This window comes from Macaca mulatta, chromosome 16, assembly GCF_049350105.2.
Source record: "Macaca mulatta isolate MMU2019108-1 chromosome 16, T2T-MMU8v2.0, whole genome shotgun sequence".
Taxonomy (NCBI): domain Eukaryota; kingdom Metazoa; phylum Chordata; class Mammalia; order Primates; family Cercopithecidae; genus Macaca; species Macaca mulatta.
The window spans coordinates 48,756,892-48,777,321 of record NC_133421.1 but is presented as its reverse complement, the minus strand read 5'-3'; the positions used below and the strand labels follow the sequence as shown (position 1 = coordinate 48,777,321).

Below are 20,430 nucleotides of genomic sequence, written 5' to 3'. Positions count from 1 at the left end.
CTGGGATTACAGGCATGCACTACCATGTCTGGCTAATTTTTTGTATTTTTAGTAGAGATGGGGTTTCATCATGATGGCCAGGCTGGTCTCGAACTCCTGACCTCAAGTGATCCGCCCGCTTCAGCCTCTCAAAGTGCTGGAATTACAGACGTGAGCCACTGCACCCAGCCCAGAATGATCTTTCTAAAATACAATTTTGATGGTGTCATTCCTATGCTTGAAAACAGGTGATGGCTTACTACTGCCAACAGTGGTGGTTCTTAAATTACGCAACTGAGGATTTTTGTTGTTCTGAGAATTAGACAAAGGTGTTTAGGGCAGCTAAAATCAAGCAGAGTGTAATGTCAATAAGGTCAATCACTGGAACAAAAAACAAGTGATATATATAGCTATATCTTTTCCCCTGTATGTTTTGTAAATATTTCAGACTTGTTACTGCATGTCTGTTAAACAGACTTAATAGTTATCAAAATAACAACACAAAACACAATAGTAACTCTGAAAGACTCAACTATGCTTAATTCAACGATTAGTTAGTTTTGCTCCTTGAGAGGTAATGGAAAATGTACTCATGATTCTTACTTCGTATCGTATTCATGTCATGTATTTTTCCAGTTCATATGATAGTTAAATATATGCTTAAAAAATCTAGAAACTAACAACTTCTGTATGCACTGCTTCTTGAATCAATCTGAAAACCACTTAAATATCACCCGTCTGTGATGCTGTAGGCAACACACGTCATTGCTCTCACAGTTCAATTTATAACCCTCCACTGATACACCTACCCCATTTTATTTTCTTTTTTATTAAACATCTGTCTCCTGAATTAGGGAATTCATTGAGGAGAGAAGCAATATACTATTCACCTTTAAATCACAACTGCCTCACACATAGTAAGCACTCAATAAAAATACACTAGAAAAAGCAGAGAGTTCAACAATTATATGAGAGAGCAAGACTGCCAAATATTGATTACAGTTATGGAGTCTCATAACTTGAGAGCAAAGTCTATAAAATATTTCTGTTTCCAGTATAATACATAACACATTATAAAGATAAAATAAAATCATTCAACAACCATTTTAATTCATGCTTTCTAATATACCAGGCAGGATAATGTGTTAAATACAACAAAGTTTCATTAAAAACATGTCAATGTTGATTTTTAAGAATTTTCTGTAAAACATGCACTACTCAGAGTCATCAAATTAAGAATTCCATCTATATCTACAAAACTGAATCATAATTGTAAATAATTTTTAATTCTATAAACACAAACTGGATAATAAATACTAAATTGCCTTTAAATGCCTCCCATATTAAAAGGCTGTATGTAGGTCAATGAACTTGGTTCAGTCTCTACAAATGCTAATGTTTAAACATAAAAGTAAACAAACAAACAAATATAGTTGAAATCTTTACCTCATTATTGCAAGTAAAATTCTACCAAAAGAAAAGCCTGCTGGCATAGTTTTCACAGTTGCACTATTAACTGTACTAGGCTTGGGTGTTTTTTTCTTTTCATGTTAGAAACAGATTCCAAGCTTTATGAAACTGTTTATTACATCCTAGTATTTTCAGGTAGTTGTTTTTGTGTTTGTTTGAATTTTTGAGCCCTCCAGATATTCCCTATCAACTTAACTTTTATTATAGGAATATATTTCACAGGTACAGAATATAAGCAGTCAGAGACATAATTATACTAAGACTTATGGTTTATATTCGTATTAAATATCTTATTTGCCTCAGACTGATTCATTAAGGCCTATGGCCTATGGACCAATGGTAATGTTTGCTTTAAAAGCTAGCATTTTAAGATGAAATCTGAACAGACCATATGAAAGGAAAAAAAAAAAATCTAAACTACTTACGGCCAGCAAGCAGGAACTGATAATACTGTACTGCATCTGCAGCGAGGAGCAGAGGATGGTTTGCATTAAATGGTGGCTGCAATTCATTCCATTGAGGGGTTCTAAGGAAACAGCAGAAGAATATTAATATTTAAGCTTAATAGATGGGATGTAAATCACCATGACTGTCATCACTGATGAACACTGACTTAAACTCACACTATTTTTTTGATCATTAAAATGAACTTGTAATCATTAAAATGAATGTGCTGAAACCTGAAACACAAGGCCATCTGCTTAGAAAAAACAAAAAGGTGGCAGTCTTTCATACAAATAACATGTAGTCAATATAAGCTTAACAGCAGAAGACCCCTCAACAGGATAGGCAAGACATTCAGAAGATTAAACAGGTGTAAAATTCAAATGTTACAACTAACTAGTTCTAATTTATGTAATTTCTGACCTCTCTATTCTTAAAATATGTGTATGTTTTAAAATAAAATGAAGAGGTAAAAATGGTTAATAAAACACAGCTGTGTAAATGGATGACTTATTATAGATCAAATTAGTATCTAAGTTCTGAAATAAGTTACTATTTCCACAATGATAGTGTAGTAATTTTAATTAGATCTGCCCACTCCTAAATAAGCTTGATAAATCAGATATTGATCAGATCAAGCCAGCATAGTAAAGTAGTAGTAAAGAATGCTGGAGCCTCCAAAAATCAATACAAGAATATTTTAAAATGTCAAAAGGACAGGGATCATTTTCATATCCATTTTTGTCTGTTTCCTTCCATACATGTCAGGAGCAATTTTTTCTCTCCTGGACAATGGACTATATTAAAAAGGTTTTATTCCAGGTTTTCTTCCTTTTGGTTATAGCTTATAAAGATTCTAATCATTATGCACATTTGAGATGGACTCTGATTCTTAATAAACATTCCTACAAGGTTTAACCACTGTATCTTAGAGAATTACTTTCAGAGAAACCTTTGAATCTTATCTATATTAGTTTCTACTCCCCTTAATGGCTATCTCAATGTTACTCTCTATTTTCAGTGAGCATGAGATTGCAAATAGAGGAAGCATAAGTCCAAGAAAATTTAACACAGAAGTGCAAGGAGAAATAAGTTCAAACAGAGGTATTCTCCAAGGTACATAGGGAAGACAATTAAAAAAATACATTCACACAAAAATCTGTACATGAATGTTCACAGCAACATTATTTAATAACAGTTTAAAAAGTAGAAATATCCATCAACTAATAAATGGATAAACAAAATGCAGTATAACCATATAATGGAGTATTACGTAGCCATAAAAAGGAGTGAAGTTCTGACACATGCTACTACATGGATAGATCCTGAAAATACACTAAGTGAAAGAAGTCAGACACAAAAGGTCACATATTGTATGATCCCACTTACATGAAATGATCAGAGTAGCAAAATCCATAGAGAAAGAAAGTAAACTGGCTGCTGCCTAGGTCTGAAGGGTTGGAGAAAAATAAGAAGTGACTGCTAATGAGAATGAGGTTTCTTTTTAGGGTGATGAGAATTGATTGCAGTGATAACTGCACAACTTTGTAAAAAGTCACTTTTAATGGGTTAATTTTATTGTATGTAAATTATGTCAAATGAAAAAGCAATGAAGGGCCAGGTACTCATGCCTGCAATCCCAGCACTTTGGAAGGCCAAGGCGGGTGATCACCTGAGATCAAGAGTATGAGACCAACCTCACCAATATGGTGAAACCCTATCTCAACCAAAAATTAGCTGGATGGGATGGCGGTCACCTGTGATCCCAGCTACTCAGGAGGCTGAGGCAGGAGAATCGCTTGAACATGGGAGGTGGAGGCTGCACTGAGCTGAGATCATGCCACTGCTCTCCAGCCTGGGCAACAGAGTGAGACTCTGTCTCCAAAAAAAAAAAAAAAAAGTAATGAAGTATTGTTTTGCTAGATGAAAGTGAGATTTAAAAAATTACATAGTGTATGATTCCATTTATATAAAATTCTAGAAACTGGGCCAGAGCAGTTGCTCATGCCTGTAATCCCAGCACTTTGGGAGGCTGAGGCGGGCGGATCACAAGGTCAGGAGATCGAGACCATCCTGGTCAACATGATGAAACCTCATCTCTACTAAAAATACAAAAAAATTAGCTGGGCGTGGTGGCATGCCCCTGTAGTCCCAGCTACTCGAGAAGCTGAGGCAGGAAAACCGCTTGAGCTGAGATTGAGCCACTGCACTCTAGCCTGGGCGACACAGCGAGACTCTGCCTCCAAAAAAAAAAAAAAAAATCCTAGAAACTGTAAACTAATCTATAGAGACAAAGAGGGGTGAAAGAAGGAGAGATTCCAAACGGTCATAAAGAAACATTTGGGAGTGATGAATATGTTTACCATGTTCATTGTGGTGATGATTTTGTAGCTGTATGCATGTCAAAACTTACCAAATTATACACTTTTAATCTTCTATACCTTAATGAAGCTGTTAAAAAGGAAAAAAGAAAGGAGGTACTACCTAACCAGAGTCCAGCTGGCTCGAGGCGATGTCATCATTTCCAGTGGCGTGTCGTCACTAATCTTGGGGGCAGTGCTGAGGGGCCGCGGCTCCATCATGTGCTCCACTAAGGTGCCATAGCAACTGATAATGTACAGGGACTCAACTACAACTTGTTTGGACTGATCTACAAACAGAGAAACAGAACCCGATGTGTTATGATTGCGTAAAAGAAGCACAGAATAATCTTTACAGTTGATGATCTTATCAGTCTGCTACTGAGGCTGCTCAGAGAAAATGAAAAGACAGGAATTTTTCCTTTTTCTTTTTTTCTTTTTTTTTTGAGATGGAGTTTTGCTCTTGGTGCTCAGGCTGTTGCCTCCCTGGTTCAAGCGGTTCTCCGGCCTCAGCCTCCCGAGTAGCTGGGATTACAGGCTCCCGTCACCACGCCCGGCTAATTTTTGTATTCCTCTTAGTTGAGACAGGGTTTCGTCGTTTTGGTCAGGCTGGTCTCGAACTCCTGACCTCAGGTGATCTGTGCACCTCAGCCTCTCAAAGTGCTGGGATTACAGGCGTGAGCCACCATGCTCGGATGACAGGATTTTTTTCATATGGTGCTTGTTCCTTGCCCAAAGGTTGCCTTGTATAAGTACATGCTAGTGAATATGAAAATGTCTATGATATCAGAGTATTTTCAATCTTAAGCAACTTATTTCAAGAATGATACGACTATGCCCCAAAACCTAATATAGTAAAATACTTTATAGACTTTTGTACTCGCCTACAATGTAATTTGTCCCACATTATGAAAAATGAATGACATCAGGGAACAGACTAACTGAAAAGGAATAACGTATGGACTGGGATTTAGTTACCCTGGATGTACCAAATGACTCGCATGAAAGGTTACTTGTATGCCTAAAGCAGCTTAATGTCTCATTTATTTTTTTTCTCAGAAAACTTAAATTTAGAACTTGAATTTGTGGATCAAAACAAAAAAAAAACATTTGATGTGTCAATGTAGGTTCATCAATTCAAACACACGTACCACTCTGGCGGGGGATACTGATAATAAGAGGCTTTGCATGTGTGGAGACAGAAGGTATATACGGAAAAATCTCTGGATCTTCTGCTCATTTGGCTGTGAACCTAAAGCTCCTTTAGAAAATAAAGTCTATTCAACACACATACACATGCATGCATGTGCATCCCCTTCCTAAAAAACCTCTTCTTTCTCCCCATGGGATCACTGGCCCCATGGTAAACAGAGATTAGCCATACTTTGAGCACTTAGGTGCTGACCAAATCCTCTTCTTTCTCCCCATAGGATCACTGGCCCCATGGTAAATGGAGATTAGCCATACTTTGAGCACTTAGGTGCTGAATATGGATCTAATCAACTGACTTTATAAGGAATACACATGTACTCACTAGCAAAACAGGTTTAGTCCTCTCTCTCGGGTTTTACAGTAAACCTAGGAGCATATACAATCACTCGTGAATGCTGGGTGGGTCATCTTATCTCTGTGTCAGGCGAATCAATTACAGCTGATTTGAGAAAATGGCTAATGATCAGCCAGCGGGACATAAAAGAGTAGCAAGTTAAAAAGGTAATTAGAACAGAAGAGAGAAGCATTTGAAATTGAGCTTCTCAGAAGGTTTTTACTAGTAACAAAAAGTCCTTTCGATAGCATCATTACACCTAAGGAGGTAACAAAAAAAATAAAGATGGGATAAGGAAATGGAAGGCTTGCATACTTAACAGTATCCTCTCCCACTTAGGTAAGGAACCTGCTGCGCCTGAGATCCTATTACCAAGGAAAGGGTCACTGAAAGGCGATAACAGAGAAAGGGCTCATGTCTGACTGCCAGCGTTAGCATAAAGGAGAGCCATTTTGCCAAGAACAACACAGCCTGTGGAACTCACCAGAGAAGTGCCCCAGTAACAACCCACTTTGTGACCTACTTTAATACTACTAAAATATTAAGGGGAAAATCATAACATTCAAAATTATATACTTTGTTTATGAATGTAGGCATTCTCTTCTAAACAGAAGCAATAAGGATTCACATGCTATAAAGCATTAATCCTATAAACATTTTAGGTTTAGAGTCTAGTGACCAAAGCAGGGATTAAAAAGATAATAACTACAGTAGTCCCTCCTTAGGTGCGAGTTCAGTTACCCATGGTCAACTGCGGTCCAAAAATATTAAATGGAAAATTCCAGAAATAAACAATTCATAAGCTTCAAATGGCAGACTGAGTAGCGTGGTGAAATCTCTTGTTGTCCCGTCTGTCCTGCCTGGGACATGAATCATCCTTTGTCCGGCATATCCACGCTGTATATGCTACCAGCCCGTTAGTCCCATAGTACCTGTCTCAGTTATTAGACTGAAAAGCACTGTACCATATAGGGCTTCGTACCATCCAAGGTTTCAGCCATCCACTGGGGGTCTTGGATATACCCTCCACAGATAAGGAGGGACTACTGTATATTAATTCAAAGGAGCAATGGTAACCACAAAAACTGAGCCTTATTTCTCAGTAGCAGGCTGTTTCCTTTTTTGGTTTGTTTGTTTGTTTTTGAGATGGAGTCTTGTTCTGTCGCCAGGCTGGAGTACAGTGGTGCAATCTTGGCTCACTGCAACTCCGCCTCCCGAGTTCAAGCCATTCTCCTGCCTCAGCCTCCCGAGTAGCTCGGATTACAAGCTCGGATTACATGTGCACCACCACATCCAGCTAATTTTTGTATTTTTAATAGAGACGGGGTTTCACCATGTTGGCCATGCTGGTCTCGATCTCCTGATCTTGTGATCCGCCCACCTCAGCCTCCCAAAGTGCTGGGATTACAGGCATGAGCCACTGCACTTGGCCTTAGTTGTGTTTTTAAAACATGGCAGAGTTGTTGCTTTTTTTAATGTGAAGATTTTTAACATGAGAAAACCGGTTTCAAACTCTGATTCCACTGCCTAACTAACCAGTGCTTTTAGCTAAGATATTTAAACTTGCTGGTCTCAAATTCTTCATCTCTAAAACAGGGACAACGAGGCTCTTCCTCTCCATCCTTCATAGACAAGGGGTGAAACTAGCTTGTAAAAATGTAAAAGGTATAAAATGGGTATAGAATTGACAGCACTGAGATCACCTGTAGACTGTCACCAACAAAACAAAACAAAATCACTCAGTGGGCAATTCATTTAACGTTCATTCTGAGAGGATAGTTTTTCTTCTTGACTAGGCTTTAGCAGTTGAGGAGTGACATGCTAATTACATTTAAAAAAAACTGGTTTCCAGACTACTGGGTACAAGATTATTCTAGGGGAACTGCTAACAATTTTCCTTAAGAAGCAAAAATTACAAACACAACATTCATTTCTCAGTCAAAATACATACCTTTTTCTCTTTTCAGACCTGCATTATTTGCAAACCATGACCTGGATGTTCCGAAGATAGCAGCCACACAAAATTCTCCGCCCATCGATTTGCTGGGTGAAATTTGTGGAGGAGGTTTAACTTTGCTTAAAAAATAAAATAACAGTAAAAAACAATTATCATGATGAAATGACACTCCTTTAGGTAATGACAGTTTTTCCTTTAAATTCCACCCCTATTCAAATCCTCCAATATGAACATGCATTTTGCCTTAAGTAATAAATGATGATGTGAGACTATGTTCTGGAGTAAAAGTAGAATTATTTCAAAGTTCCAGAGTTTTGTAAAGAGAGCAACATTTATAAAACCAATAAAAATCAACTCCTTTTTGAAGTATGTGCTGGCAAAATCCAAGTCACTTCTTTTCAGATGAATAACACTTCCCTAGAAATTTCAAAGTGAAGCAATAGTACCAGCATGAACATCTCACAATAATAAAATGGTTTATCACTTCATTTTTATATATATGTTAGGTTGATGCAAAAGTAATTGCGGTTTTTGCCACTGCCTTTAGTGGCAAAAAGTGCAATTACTTTTGCACCAATCTATAAGATGCAGGATTAACAGTACAAATGAATGCAGACAGCATGGATGAAAATGAGGTGATATAGAATGAAGCCTTGAAAATGCTCTCTCAGCCACAATGCTATGGAGAGTTAGACAGTGTAAGGGGAGAATATCTAATCATCTAATGCAATTAGATTCACTGATCTTCCTGTTGTCTCTTTTTCTTCTTGGATTTGTGAAAATGATGTGTCTATTTTTGTTCAGTGAAAAAGACCAAGGTGGAGTTATATATCAATAGCCTCTCAAACCTCAATCTTTTCTGTTGCTCATATGTCTGAGGACACATTTAGTAACTGCCATTACTTCCTGTCACTGCCATTAAAAAGAAGTTGCTCTTCTCTGCTTCCACAAATAAGTTTTCATACTCAGCTTCTACTATTGACCTCACATCTTTTCAGTCCCTTATTTCTGTTCTCTTTTAGTTTATGAAGGGCTTCCCAAAGCAATTTTGCCAACCACCTTTGATAAATTATTTTCTCTAATTCATAAACCAGTAGCCTCATTGTGCACTGCTCAAGATGACAGCCCAGGTAGGAGACAATAATAACTAGAACTCTGATGTTCCCCTCTGCTAGTCAGCCTCCAACAGCAAATATTGGTTCCACTTTATTTTGCTCAATTTTTGATTCCCCTTCATCCTTTACTAAAGTATGGTGGGATGGGAAAGAGATAGTTTTGGAGTCAGGAAGAAACATGTAGTTGAATCCCAGTGCTGTCACCTCTGAGCTGTGTGACTTTGGTTATTTAACCTCTCAGAGCTCAGACTACTAATATGTAAAATAGAAAGAGTAATACCTACTTCACAGGATTATTTTAATGATTATATTGTCTCAAAGCACTGTCCCCAGCTCATAGTAGCACCTGAGGACTTCTTAGGAGTGCAAGCAAATACTCATAGACCCCATCCCAGACCTACTAAATCAGAAACTCTGGGAATGGAGCCCAACAATCTGTGTTTTGAAACAAATCCTCCAGATGATTCTGATGCATGCTCAACTCTGAGAACCACTATATTAGACAAAGCAGGTAAAGTTCCCAGGGCAGTACTTTCCTATATCACAGTACTCAGCAAATACTAACTCTTCTATATGGCCCTCAGTCCTAACCTAATCTTCAAAAAAAATCAGACTTTGCTTTGGTAATCTCAGTTTCCCAGTTCCTATGACATTTTAAATAGTCTCTCAGACATCTTATTTCCTGAGAGTTGTTTTAACATCTTCCTCTAAGGAAGGCTAAGTCTGGATCAGAGGCAAATATGATTGGTCCCTTTGTCTCCCCACTTTGAACCAAATCCATAGAAATGCGTATTACTATATATGAAAGAAACCTCTTCTACCATTAATATTTCTTAAAACACTTCTCATTATTCCTGCAACAAAAAACATCCACGCCTAAAATGTCAACCAGTCACAGTGAGACTTCCCGTGACAGGGAATAAAGACATCGTTTTTAAATAAAAAGTTTCTGTGGGGAAATGAATCTGGCTCTATAAACTGTTTCACCTCTTCATACTTGCATCTGTCACAACTGCAATAAGCTGCCTCCAGAAAGGAAGACTCTCCTCTGCCCTATACCTGAACAAATATGCACCTTCCCGTGATATCTTGGTCACGGACATCAGAATTGTTCTTTCTGGTTATGATGTTCTCTGTTGCATTACCTGAGAATACAAGGTTTCTTTCAAAGTTTTTATTTCCATCACTAAACTACTATCATTGAACTGACAAATTCCTCTAACTGGTATCTTAGAGGTACCACTGGTTATTTTTTAACTCAGGAGTTTTGGGAGAATGGGGCTAGGGGAATGGGAAACAGAAAAGTATTGTAGAATTTTTTTGAAAGCAGTCTGCAATTGTGCGACTATGTGCTTTTACTAGAATCACCATCAGAGAACAAAGCTACTACAATGTACCAACAAGCTTCAATGGGACAAACTCAAAGCTCTTTGCAAATTACTGGATGTCATTGTTGTTGTTTTTAAATCATGTGGTAACAAGTGAGCATGCCTCTTCTTAAGAGAAAATATGGTCCCTCTGAAGTATGCATCCTAAACAGACTTAAAAATAGTTGCTTCCAGGCCAGATGGCAAACTTTCTAACATGATAATAAAAAGTAGAAAAATAGGCTGGGCACGGTGGCTCATGCCTGTAATCCCAGCACTTTGGGAGGCCGAGGAAGGCGGATCACAAGGTCAGGAGATCGAGAACATCCTGGCTAACACGGTGAAACCCCGTCTTTACTAAAAATACAAAAAAAAAAAAAAAAATTAGCCGGGCATGGTGGCGGGCACCTGTAGTCCCAGCTACTCGGGAGGCTGAGGCAGGAGAATGGTGTGAACCCGGGAGGCGGAGCTTGCAGTGAGCCGAGATCGCGCCACTGCACTCCAGCCTGGGTGACAGAGCGAGACTCCGTCTCAAAAAAAAAAAAAAAAAGAGAGGACATCAATTTAGTTTCTTGACATACAAACAATATTCTTTGTATGTTTACTAGCTTACAGTCTAATCAGCTCATGTCAAAAGCTAAAATCTCTTATACATCTATAAGTTACATATAATTCTGTTTTGGAACACACAAGTAAAAAGCATCAACACAGTGTTATTTTTACATAAGCTCAGTATCTCCTAAAGAGAATAAGTATTTTATAGTAAAACTATGCTTAATTTCAGTAAAGAATTATCATTTTTATTCTTATATTTCATCATGTCTTTTTTCCTCTCATAGGGCCTTAAATTCCATTAGTAAAAGTCTGTGTTTATTAAGGCGTCAAAGGAGTTTTCACCCTGAAAATAACTTGCTATCTGCTACATAACATAGTGTTGTGTGTTGGGTATGAAGCATATTGGGTAAACACATTCATATCAAGTTATTTCTATCATCAATCTATAATCTGGAATGATTGTGGTATTTCAGCAAAATAAAAGCATAAAAATATGTGCGTGTCTTTAAGATTTGCAGAGGAATAAAAAGGAGAAATAATCTAATAAAAAGAGAGTTATGAATAAAATATCTTCTATGGGATACATTCAAAGTTAGAAATTTTAACTTGGGTTCAATCTGCCCTTCATCCTAAGTTTTTAAAAGTCCAAGAAAGCTTGGCAGAAGTAGAAGGGCTTTTCTAGCAATATGCCAGTGACATACCACGTATGAACTTTTCCACAATGACCTAGAATATTTCTATCACAAAATAACCTTTTGTTGATGGAAAGATAAAACATTGAAAAATGATACATATGTGAATGTATTAGAAAAGTGCTAGCTTTGTATATTACGTAAATTTACAGATAGGTGACCCAATCCTCATAGGAAAGAACTCCAATGCTAACCTTTTTTTCTGTCTTATTCTCAACATCTCCCTTTTTCCTCCAAAAGGGGTCTTTAAAAAATCTCATTACAGAACATTTGCAAGTTTAGAAAGAATTTCTCTGGGTGTCTGGATGCCTTCTCTCATTTATTTAATTATTTATTAAGTTAATAATACAATTATATAAAAATATTTAAATTTATATTGGTGCCCAAAAGTTTAACTGTATTGATTATGTGGACTCATCCATTTTTTAAAAATGGTTATACATGACAACAAGACATACTCCTGATGGACTCCTTTCTACTGATAATTCCTGCTCCTTTAACTACCCTTAGCTTTTCATACATAACCCCATGTTCAATAATTTTTAAAAATTTGACTTAACTTCTGAGCAAAAAATAAAAGAAAAACGGAATGAATCCAACTTTCCGCATCTCAGAAAAAATGACAATCATAAAACATCATATTTACTAAGCCTGATACAAATCAATGTAATCAAAAGAAAAACAAACACACAAGCAAACAAAAAAAACCAAATAACCAAATTAACAAATAAGATGCTAAATTAAAAATCAGGGGTGTAACTCTTTGTCATTTCTTGTGAGGAAACGCTTAACTGTCTAACCATAGAACGAGAATCATTTTCACTGCAATCAGAAGAAGTTGTAGGGATATTAACATTACTAGGACTTCAAAAATATTTGGAAAGGCTACTGAAGTTCCCCATTTTTCTTCCCTTGGGCTTTATACGTAATCCAGCCAGGTCAACATATTGAATTTCTCTGGCCTATTTTTTCTCCACATTCAACTGCAAAGAGAAAAAAAAAAGAGTACAAAATTCTAACGATATCTGCTTAAAAACTACAGGACAATGATCTCCATCTGAATAGGACAGATGTGAAGTATCTGTGGACAGCATGATAAGCAGCAATGTGCTCCAGTGCCTTGTGTAGAAGGACACAAGCATGGAAGGAGCTAACATGAGACAGAAGCACCGTTTCTTTTCATTTTTAAAACATAAAAGAATAGCCAATGTTTCAGTTTAAATGTAAGACCCAATATTGATCTAAGTATTACAAGTGGTATAACAGCTTTCTATAAAAGAAGAAAAAATATTCTTTATATTCTTTTAGAAGTTTTCTCTCATTCTCAATCTTAGTTTCTAAAATAAGACCTAAATGGGAAAACTGGAAGCATTTTATTTCAAAGAACTAAAGATATTAATAATCTGTCTAAAATTATTCTATTCTTTCATAAATTTTTCTTAAAGGTCTAACAGATTTGTGTAAATGTGGCAGGTAAGAATAAATTCCCCTCTCCATACAAATTGTACCTTTCAAAAAATAAAATCATAAAATTTTAAAATAATTAAGAGAACAAGATTAGTTTTACATGAACTGTTTATATCTTGATCAAAACTCTTAGAAAATGCTAGTTAAAACTTTATAAAATAATATGAAAATTGTAATTCTTTAAAATTTACCCCTATAAAATACGAAGACATTTTAGGAGGAAGAAATATACTCATATAGACTACCCATTGTCTACCTGTCATGTATATTTTTTGATAAGCAATTCAAAAATAACAGTAGCTTAAATACTGCATGCAGATTCGGAGCTTGATACATTCCTATTTATTTGTAATATTGAAAGCAAAATTCAGATTCAAAAATTCACACTGGAATTATTTATCTTAAATTCCTACGTTAAAAAAAAGTATGTTACATGTATAATTCTTTTGTATTATTTTATATAGTCATCCAAACTCAAATATCCTAGTTAAACTAACCTAGACGACACATAATACCAGGGAAGTCCAAAGTGACTAAAATGTTGAAGACGCATAGTTTACTTTTGAACAAGCTTATGTTGTTACCAAAGGGAACGACTTTATTTTATAACTGACTCATCTGAAAGTACATGAATGTAAAGGACTAAACCTGTTTAATGGAGAATAAAGAACTGGCAGAAATTGGGATATACCAAAAGCAAATTCTTAGCTAAGTGTTAACATTGCAACTTGAAACTAATAAAAAGTTTGTAGAAAATTTACATTTCATTTTAAAATCTCATTTTTCATCCAAAATATCTATACTACCCTATAACTGGATATACTAAAAACATATTTATTTAGCATAATGTTTTATTTCAGAACAGTAAATAAAAACATTCTCAGATTGAATGCTAAATAACATGGAAAAATAGCAAAAACTATTAAAACAAAGGAGCTCTTATAAACAACATGGAAGAAGTTGTCAAATTTATATTCATTTGCTGCCTTAATTTGAGGTTTCATTAAGATCTTAATGGAAAAAACATGCACCACTGAGAAAGTAACATTTTAAAGAAGGACCTTTTAGTCTAGTATAAGTGACTAAAAATGAGTTTCTTGTGAGCTAACGATGGCATCAAACAAACCACAAAGCAGTCTTCTAAAAGACAGGCAATGATTTAAAAGTCTACTATATTTCATATATCCCTTTCTTTAATCTGGCTCTTTTAATCTTGTTTCAACCTCAAATCATTTCTGGTTGACAAGTGCTTTTGCTTAAATGTGAGGAGCACACAAGCTGTTGGAGGAATGAGCTTTACTTACTTAACATACAACAGTTGTTATTCCATCTTTTACTTCTATGCAAAACTTCAATCTTTATTAACATACTAAAACTCCTTGCTTTGTACTTAGAAGAATTTATCCCAAAATGGAATTTAATTCTAAGTTCACTCTACAAAGAAATTCTGTCATATGTTGAATGTGGCATTTAAAATTCACTGATCACTGGAAGGCTCATAAGTAAGATCTGTGTATCTTATTTGTTTTTAGAAGACATCTGGTTAACAAAATGAATAAAGATTGACTTTCATGAGATTTATATTCATATATATCCTGAATTTGTTTAGAATAGTTTTGAAAACTGTGCCTAATTATAGTTTTCAAGGAGGAAAATTTTATGTTGATTTGTTTTATGTCACCTATTCTTAAGTGATAACAAAATTTTCCGATCTTCCTATAGCATATAAACATTGAAATAAGTTTGTGTCAAATAATAATTAACCTTAAAGAACTATTTAAGCTATTTTCTGTCCAAGAGAAAAAAATATTGGATAGTTGAGTTTGGATGACTATATAAAATAATATAAAAGAATACTTTTTTTAACATAGGAATTTAGGATAAATAATTCCAGTGTGAATTTTTGAATCTGAATTTTGCTTTCAATATTACAAATAAATAGGAATATATCAACAATGAATGTTTTTTCTAGTGTAATAGAACAGTATGAACAATCCCCAGTCAACAGTTATGAGAACTACACATATTATGTGCAGAACTCTTTTCAGTATTCTGACTAAATTGATAAAATTAATATAGCTTACATTTCTCAAAACTTCACACTGGTTAACATATCCTTAAAAGTTAAAAACATAATCTAATTTAAAGAAGCTTCTTTTGAAACATGGTATTTTTCCCTGAAACTGGAAAAGAAACAGTGGTAGCAGTTAATATTTACTGCACATTTACTATGTGCCAGGCACTGTTATATACTAACACATACTGAGATATGTATCAGTTTATTTAATACTCATAGTGAGTCCATTACGTAGGTACATTTAATACATAAGGAAATAAAAAATAGAAAGGTTTTAGAAAATTCCCCCTAAATCATATAGCTAGTAAGTGTGTGAATTGGGATCTAAGACCCACGTGGTCTGACTCTTAACCATTAAATAATTTATACCATTCTTAACAAATTCTACTTCCCATCTTTACATGAAAGTATTAAACATATTCTAATTCTTTTCTATGACCTTCCTATCTAAGACTGACAAAGCTGTATTCTATGCATTGGTATGAAATAATTTATTAAATAATTAAGCTATGATGAGTATGGGCTAATAATTCAAAATAATAAATTATTTAGGAGGTTTTATGTAAAATATATATTTTGTCATTACGTAGCTTCTTAAATACCTAAACTATTCAAAAACACAAAACAAAAGGCAACAAAAACTTTATAAGGCGCTTTTGGTATACCTTAAATATATTTATATTTCAAAATAAGTCATGTCCTCAAATGCTATGCATGATATGTAGGGAACTTCTAATGCCATAATACTCAAAGCTTTAAACTTGGGTATTAGCCTTGTCTTGTAATATTTATGAGCATTATGAGAGAATTCTTCTATTTAAAAACAATTCAACTGTTTTTTTTTTTTTTTTTTTTTACTTTTTAAAGAATGAAGTGAAACCAAGAAAACCACTTTTCTAAAGCTTAAATATCAACATTCATGTTCCGTCTACAAATTATTCAGTAACTTGGTGCATCTATCTGTGATCAGGCCATGCAACTGGAAATAAAACTACAAAACAAATTACTTTTTGAGAGTACAGCAAATGAATGAGGCATGCGGGACTGAACTGGAACTCACCATGGAGCTTTTATGGAAAAACACCCCGCTCCAAAGAGATAAGGCCTTCATGGAAAAGGGGGAAAAATGCAAAAAAATTAGAGAAAAACTCATTTAACATTAGCAAATACATGTATATCATACTGTTATAGAGTATGGATAAAAATAACTAAAAAATTAGTAATCATTTACAATTCTGCTGTACATACTGTCTGATATAACCAATGAACAAAATGATGTGTAGTAACAAGGCCCTTAATTTTCAGAGTTAGGGATTCAAAATTTTCTATTTCTCCCCCTTTTCTGGAGCACCCCTGTAGTATTTCTAAGTCAAAATAAAATAAAATTCACTGCTGAAGCCCTTTAAAACAAAGCATAAGTTAAATAGGATAACCAGATGGAGAAGAGTGAGATCAATAGCAACCAATGTGTGGCTGTGTGACACAAAATGGTTAAAATTAGCTAAAAAAGACTGGATAAAAAATTTGACATGACATTGTCCACTTTTCACTGGTTCCAGTCCCAGAACCACAGAAAGAGGCACATATTTTTCAAGTTGCTTATTTATTATATGTTGAATTGTATATTGTTGGTCAAAGGAAAAAACACTAAGTACAACTAGTATAATTTTTCTCTATTTTTGATCATAATCCAGGAAATTAGGATGTCTCTTAATAGTGGTATAAGAGGTTAGCTTCCTTTACCGGGTCTGCACTAGGTTAGGTTAGCACACAGTAAACTAAAGCTACAATCATGTGTTTTAAATACAACTGGGATATAAAGTAAGACTTCAATGTTATACATATTTATTCTCAAAATTCTGTTCCCAGCATTTAAGATATGCCATGCATATCTGCACAGAAAGAAAACTGAGTGATTTAATGACATCCAAACCAAATGGCACTGTAACATTTGACATTTGGAAGCCATAACAAACGGAGGAGAAAAGCGCATTGGTAAAATGTGGGTATTTCCTTCTTCAAAATTGGTTCTAGAATTTAAAAAAAAAAAAAAAATCCTGCTGATTAGCCTTAACTTTTTCCTAGTAAACTGAGTATATTTGACCAGAAAGCAAAACTTGAGAAAAATGTTTTCACAACAGTGAGTACAATTTTGAGGCCTGAAGCGCATTGTATACAAAGAAAGGAATACAGACAGAAGAAACCGAGGTAGAAGGAAAAATGGGACAGATAAAACATAAAACAAAATTTTAGAGATGATGCTAGTGCCAAGCAAGGATAGCTCTCTCTCAGTTAGTAATAAGAACATACCCAGCAATACGATGGCAGCATCCACATTTAAAATACTAGATTTTAAACTTTTTTGACTGTGAACCCACAGAAATACATTTTAAGATATAAGCTGGTATGTGCATGAGTACACATAAACAAGACTGAAGCAATAATTTAATGAGTGTGTTATTTGTAATAAACACTATTAATAAATAATGAATGCATTATTTGTAATAAACATTACTATTTTTTATTTCAGTGTTTTATAAACATTAATGTTGGGATTATGTTACAATGCAGATAAAGGCATATTCTAACACAGTGCATCTGGCTGGGATCTGAGATTCTGTATTTCCAATAAGCTCCTAGGTAACAGTAATGCTGCTGGTCCGCAGAACCAGTGGCAGAATTGCATTTTATTCTATTCTACTTCATTAAAGAAAAAAAAAATGTTGGCCATAATCTTCTTATATGATTTCATGACTAATTACCTCCAAACCAAAATGTTACTAGAGCTCAGCTTGCAGTTTGACAAACACAGATTTAAATAACTAAAACTACTTGAAGAGTACAATCTCTCAACTGAACAGTGAGCCTCTTCTGAAACGACAGGAAAAGGAATGGTTCAAGCTATTCCTATATGCCTACAAATACCTCTAAAACGAAGAGGTTTTTGTTGTCACACAGTATACAACTTCTCTTAATTTTACCTAATTAGGAAAGACACCTGAAATAACCAAATTGTCCAAACGATTCTGACAAAAGTGACTGTAAGCTGGAACATCCAGGCTTACGTTGCTCTTTAGTGTATATTGTACCTACTCAGGGTAGTCTCCCATCTCATCCAGAACAGCAGCATACTGATTTATCATAAAGAATTTAGAAGTTTACCTTAGTCGTTATTACTTAAAAGGTTTCTCCATTGATTGCAAAAACCAAACAAGCAAAAATGAAACAAAAACTTCAAGTGTTGAAATACTCAAAAGACCACCTGATATTCCCTACCTGTAGCGTCAGTAAATACCTTTCTTCCAGGTTTAGGTTTCCTTTTATGTAAAAAGGAAATATATGTTAGCCAAAGAAAAATACAGAAACTTAAAAAAAAAGAAAAAAGAAAAAAGAAACTCTAGATTTTCCTTTCCAGGCAGTAACATGTTGCCAACAAGATTTCTCCAGTGACTTCCTTGTCCCATGACCCTAAAATGCACCGTAAAACTCCAGACACTGTAGTTTGCAGGCCTGTACTAAATAAATAACATCATTGTTAAGTTTGAAGACAATAAGGTTCACTATTCACAATTTGACCCACTTGTATTAGTTTAAAGTTATCCTACTTCAATCAAACTAGGATTCACTGGCTAACAGAACTCAAGGAGAAAGGGGGCTGGACAGACAAGGTGAGAACCTGGTTTAGCATGTACACTTGGCATGTATAAAATCTATACTCACCCACCTCTGGCCTAGTCCTACAAGCTAGACCTCTGCCATATACACGTAAAAGAAGATCCACAAACTCCAAAGAATTATAGTGACTGATGTAATTACTATCTTTGTAAGGGTAGTGTCAGCTGTTCTTTTGAAATATGCCTGCTTCATCTTTCCTCAGCAGCAAAGGAATGAAAATATAAAGTCACGAACTACAAATCCATGACCCAGCTGTCTTCACCTATGACTTCCCTCTCCCCTCCCAAAAGTTCACAGCTGTAGTATTGTATTAAAGCGAGATGAGGGTGGAAAGAAAAAAGATAATATGAGTGGGAGTGTATACTGAATGAAATATTCTCTGTATTAACACAGGCAACCCAAATTACTATATTCAAATCTGAATAATTGGTGTTTTCCAATCACCACTAAATTTTAGCAGGCGTAACAATCCTGCCATATAAAAGCTACTCAATTTGTCATAATTACACCCCTTCTGAGCTGAATTCTGATTTTTAAATCTCAGGAAAATGTGGTAAAGAGACTAAAAATCCAGAAATATTATAGACTTATGTATAGGCCACCGTGAAATGACCTAGCCATTAGTTCTCAAAGGGTTTCTTCAGGAGACTCCCAGAAGATAGGAAAGAATTATGTTTTATAATATACCATAACACCATGTAAGTCATTCAACTGACTCATTTTGTTGAATGCCACATGGTACCACAAAGTCTTCAATCTTACTAGCTGAAAACAAGGCAAATATGAATAATTTTTTTAATATGAGAAAAAAGTAAAACTAGATTTGATTTGAAATCCTCCAATCCTCTATAATCTGTTCAATTTCAATTAATCATGTCCTAAGACAATTCAGGCACTGCCACAGAACAGACATCAGAATGAGCCTATATAAATATTAAAAGTAATAAACAGAGATGAAGCAGAGAAAAAGCTATACAACATTGTCAAATATTGAAACAGAGCCATATTTCTCTAAAAATAAATTCTAGGGACGCTAATGACTTCTAAATTCTGTGTGCCCTTTGTTAAAACAACAACTGAAGTAAACTCGCATTTCCCACGTGCATCTCAGTAAATTATTCCTAATATCATTTTTAAGTTCTACTTTGAATTTTTCATTAATTTTAATTGCTCCCTACCAAAGAGACCTATGGTATTATTGGTAGTCAACTATTGATCTGCAGGGGAAACCGAAGCTAAAACAGACAAGTGTCTAATTTGAGATACACATGATACCCAATTTTAAATGACAAACTCAAGATTTAGAAGATTTTCATTAGCAGTCTGGGCATGGTAGCTCATGCCTATAATTCCAGCACTTTGGGAGGCTAAGGCAGGACTGATTGAGGGTAGGAGTTCAAGACTAGCCTGGGCAATATAGCAAGACCTCATCTCTACAAAACATTTAAAAAAAATTAGCTGGGTGCGGTGACATTTGCCTGTAGTGCCAGCTACTCAGGAGGTTGAAGCAGGATGATCACTTGAGCCCAGGAGTTTGAAGATACAGCAAACTACAATCACACTACTACACTTGAGCCTGGGTGACTTTTCATTAGGAAAAAAAACACTGATAATGTTAAAATTCTGTTATATATGGCAAAAAAAGAGATTAACATAACATAAATAATGTCAAACTTCTGTAGAAATTTATGCCTGCTGACTTTTAAAACTATGGTATAGGCCAGGT

The 20,430-nt window shown here is 35.1% G+C and overlaps 1 protein-coding gene across 24 annotated transcripts in view; it reads right to left on the bottom strand.

The window, feature by feature from the left end:
• BCAS3 (BCAS3 microtubule associated cell migration factor) overlaps positions 1 to 20,430 on the bottom strand; it is a 712,862-nt gene that overhangs the window by 356,531 nt on the left and 335,901 nt on the right. For 14 of the 24 annotated variants that reach the window (XR_013406305.1, XR_013406308.1, XR_013406307.1 and 11 more), the window contains exons 17-19: positions 7,751 to 7,875; positions 4,378 to 4,543; positions 1,875 to 1,975 (exon numbers count right to left, since the gene is read on the bottom strand). Coding sequence is in view for 19 of the 24 variants with exons in the window: in XM_077970817.1 (XP_077826943.1) it covers positions 1,875 to 1,975; positions 4,378 to 4,543; positions 7,751 to 7,875 (392 nt within the window). In the remaining 5 variants the exon portion in view is untranslated. Of the gene's footprint in view, positions 1 to 1,874; positions 1,976 to 4,377; positions 4,544 to 7,750; positions 7,876 to 16,089; positions 16,135 to 20,430 lie in introns of all 24 variants that reach the window. The other 10 variants (XM_077970813.1, XM_077970816.1, XM_077970815.1 and 7 more) reach the window with 1 other exon arrangement.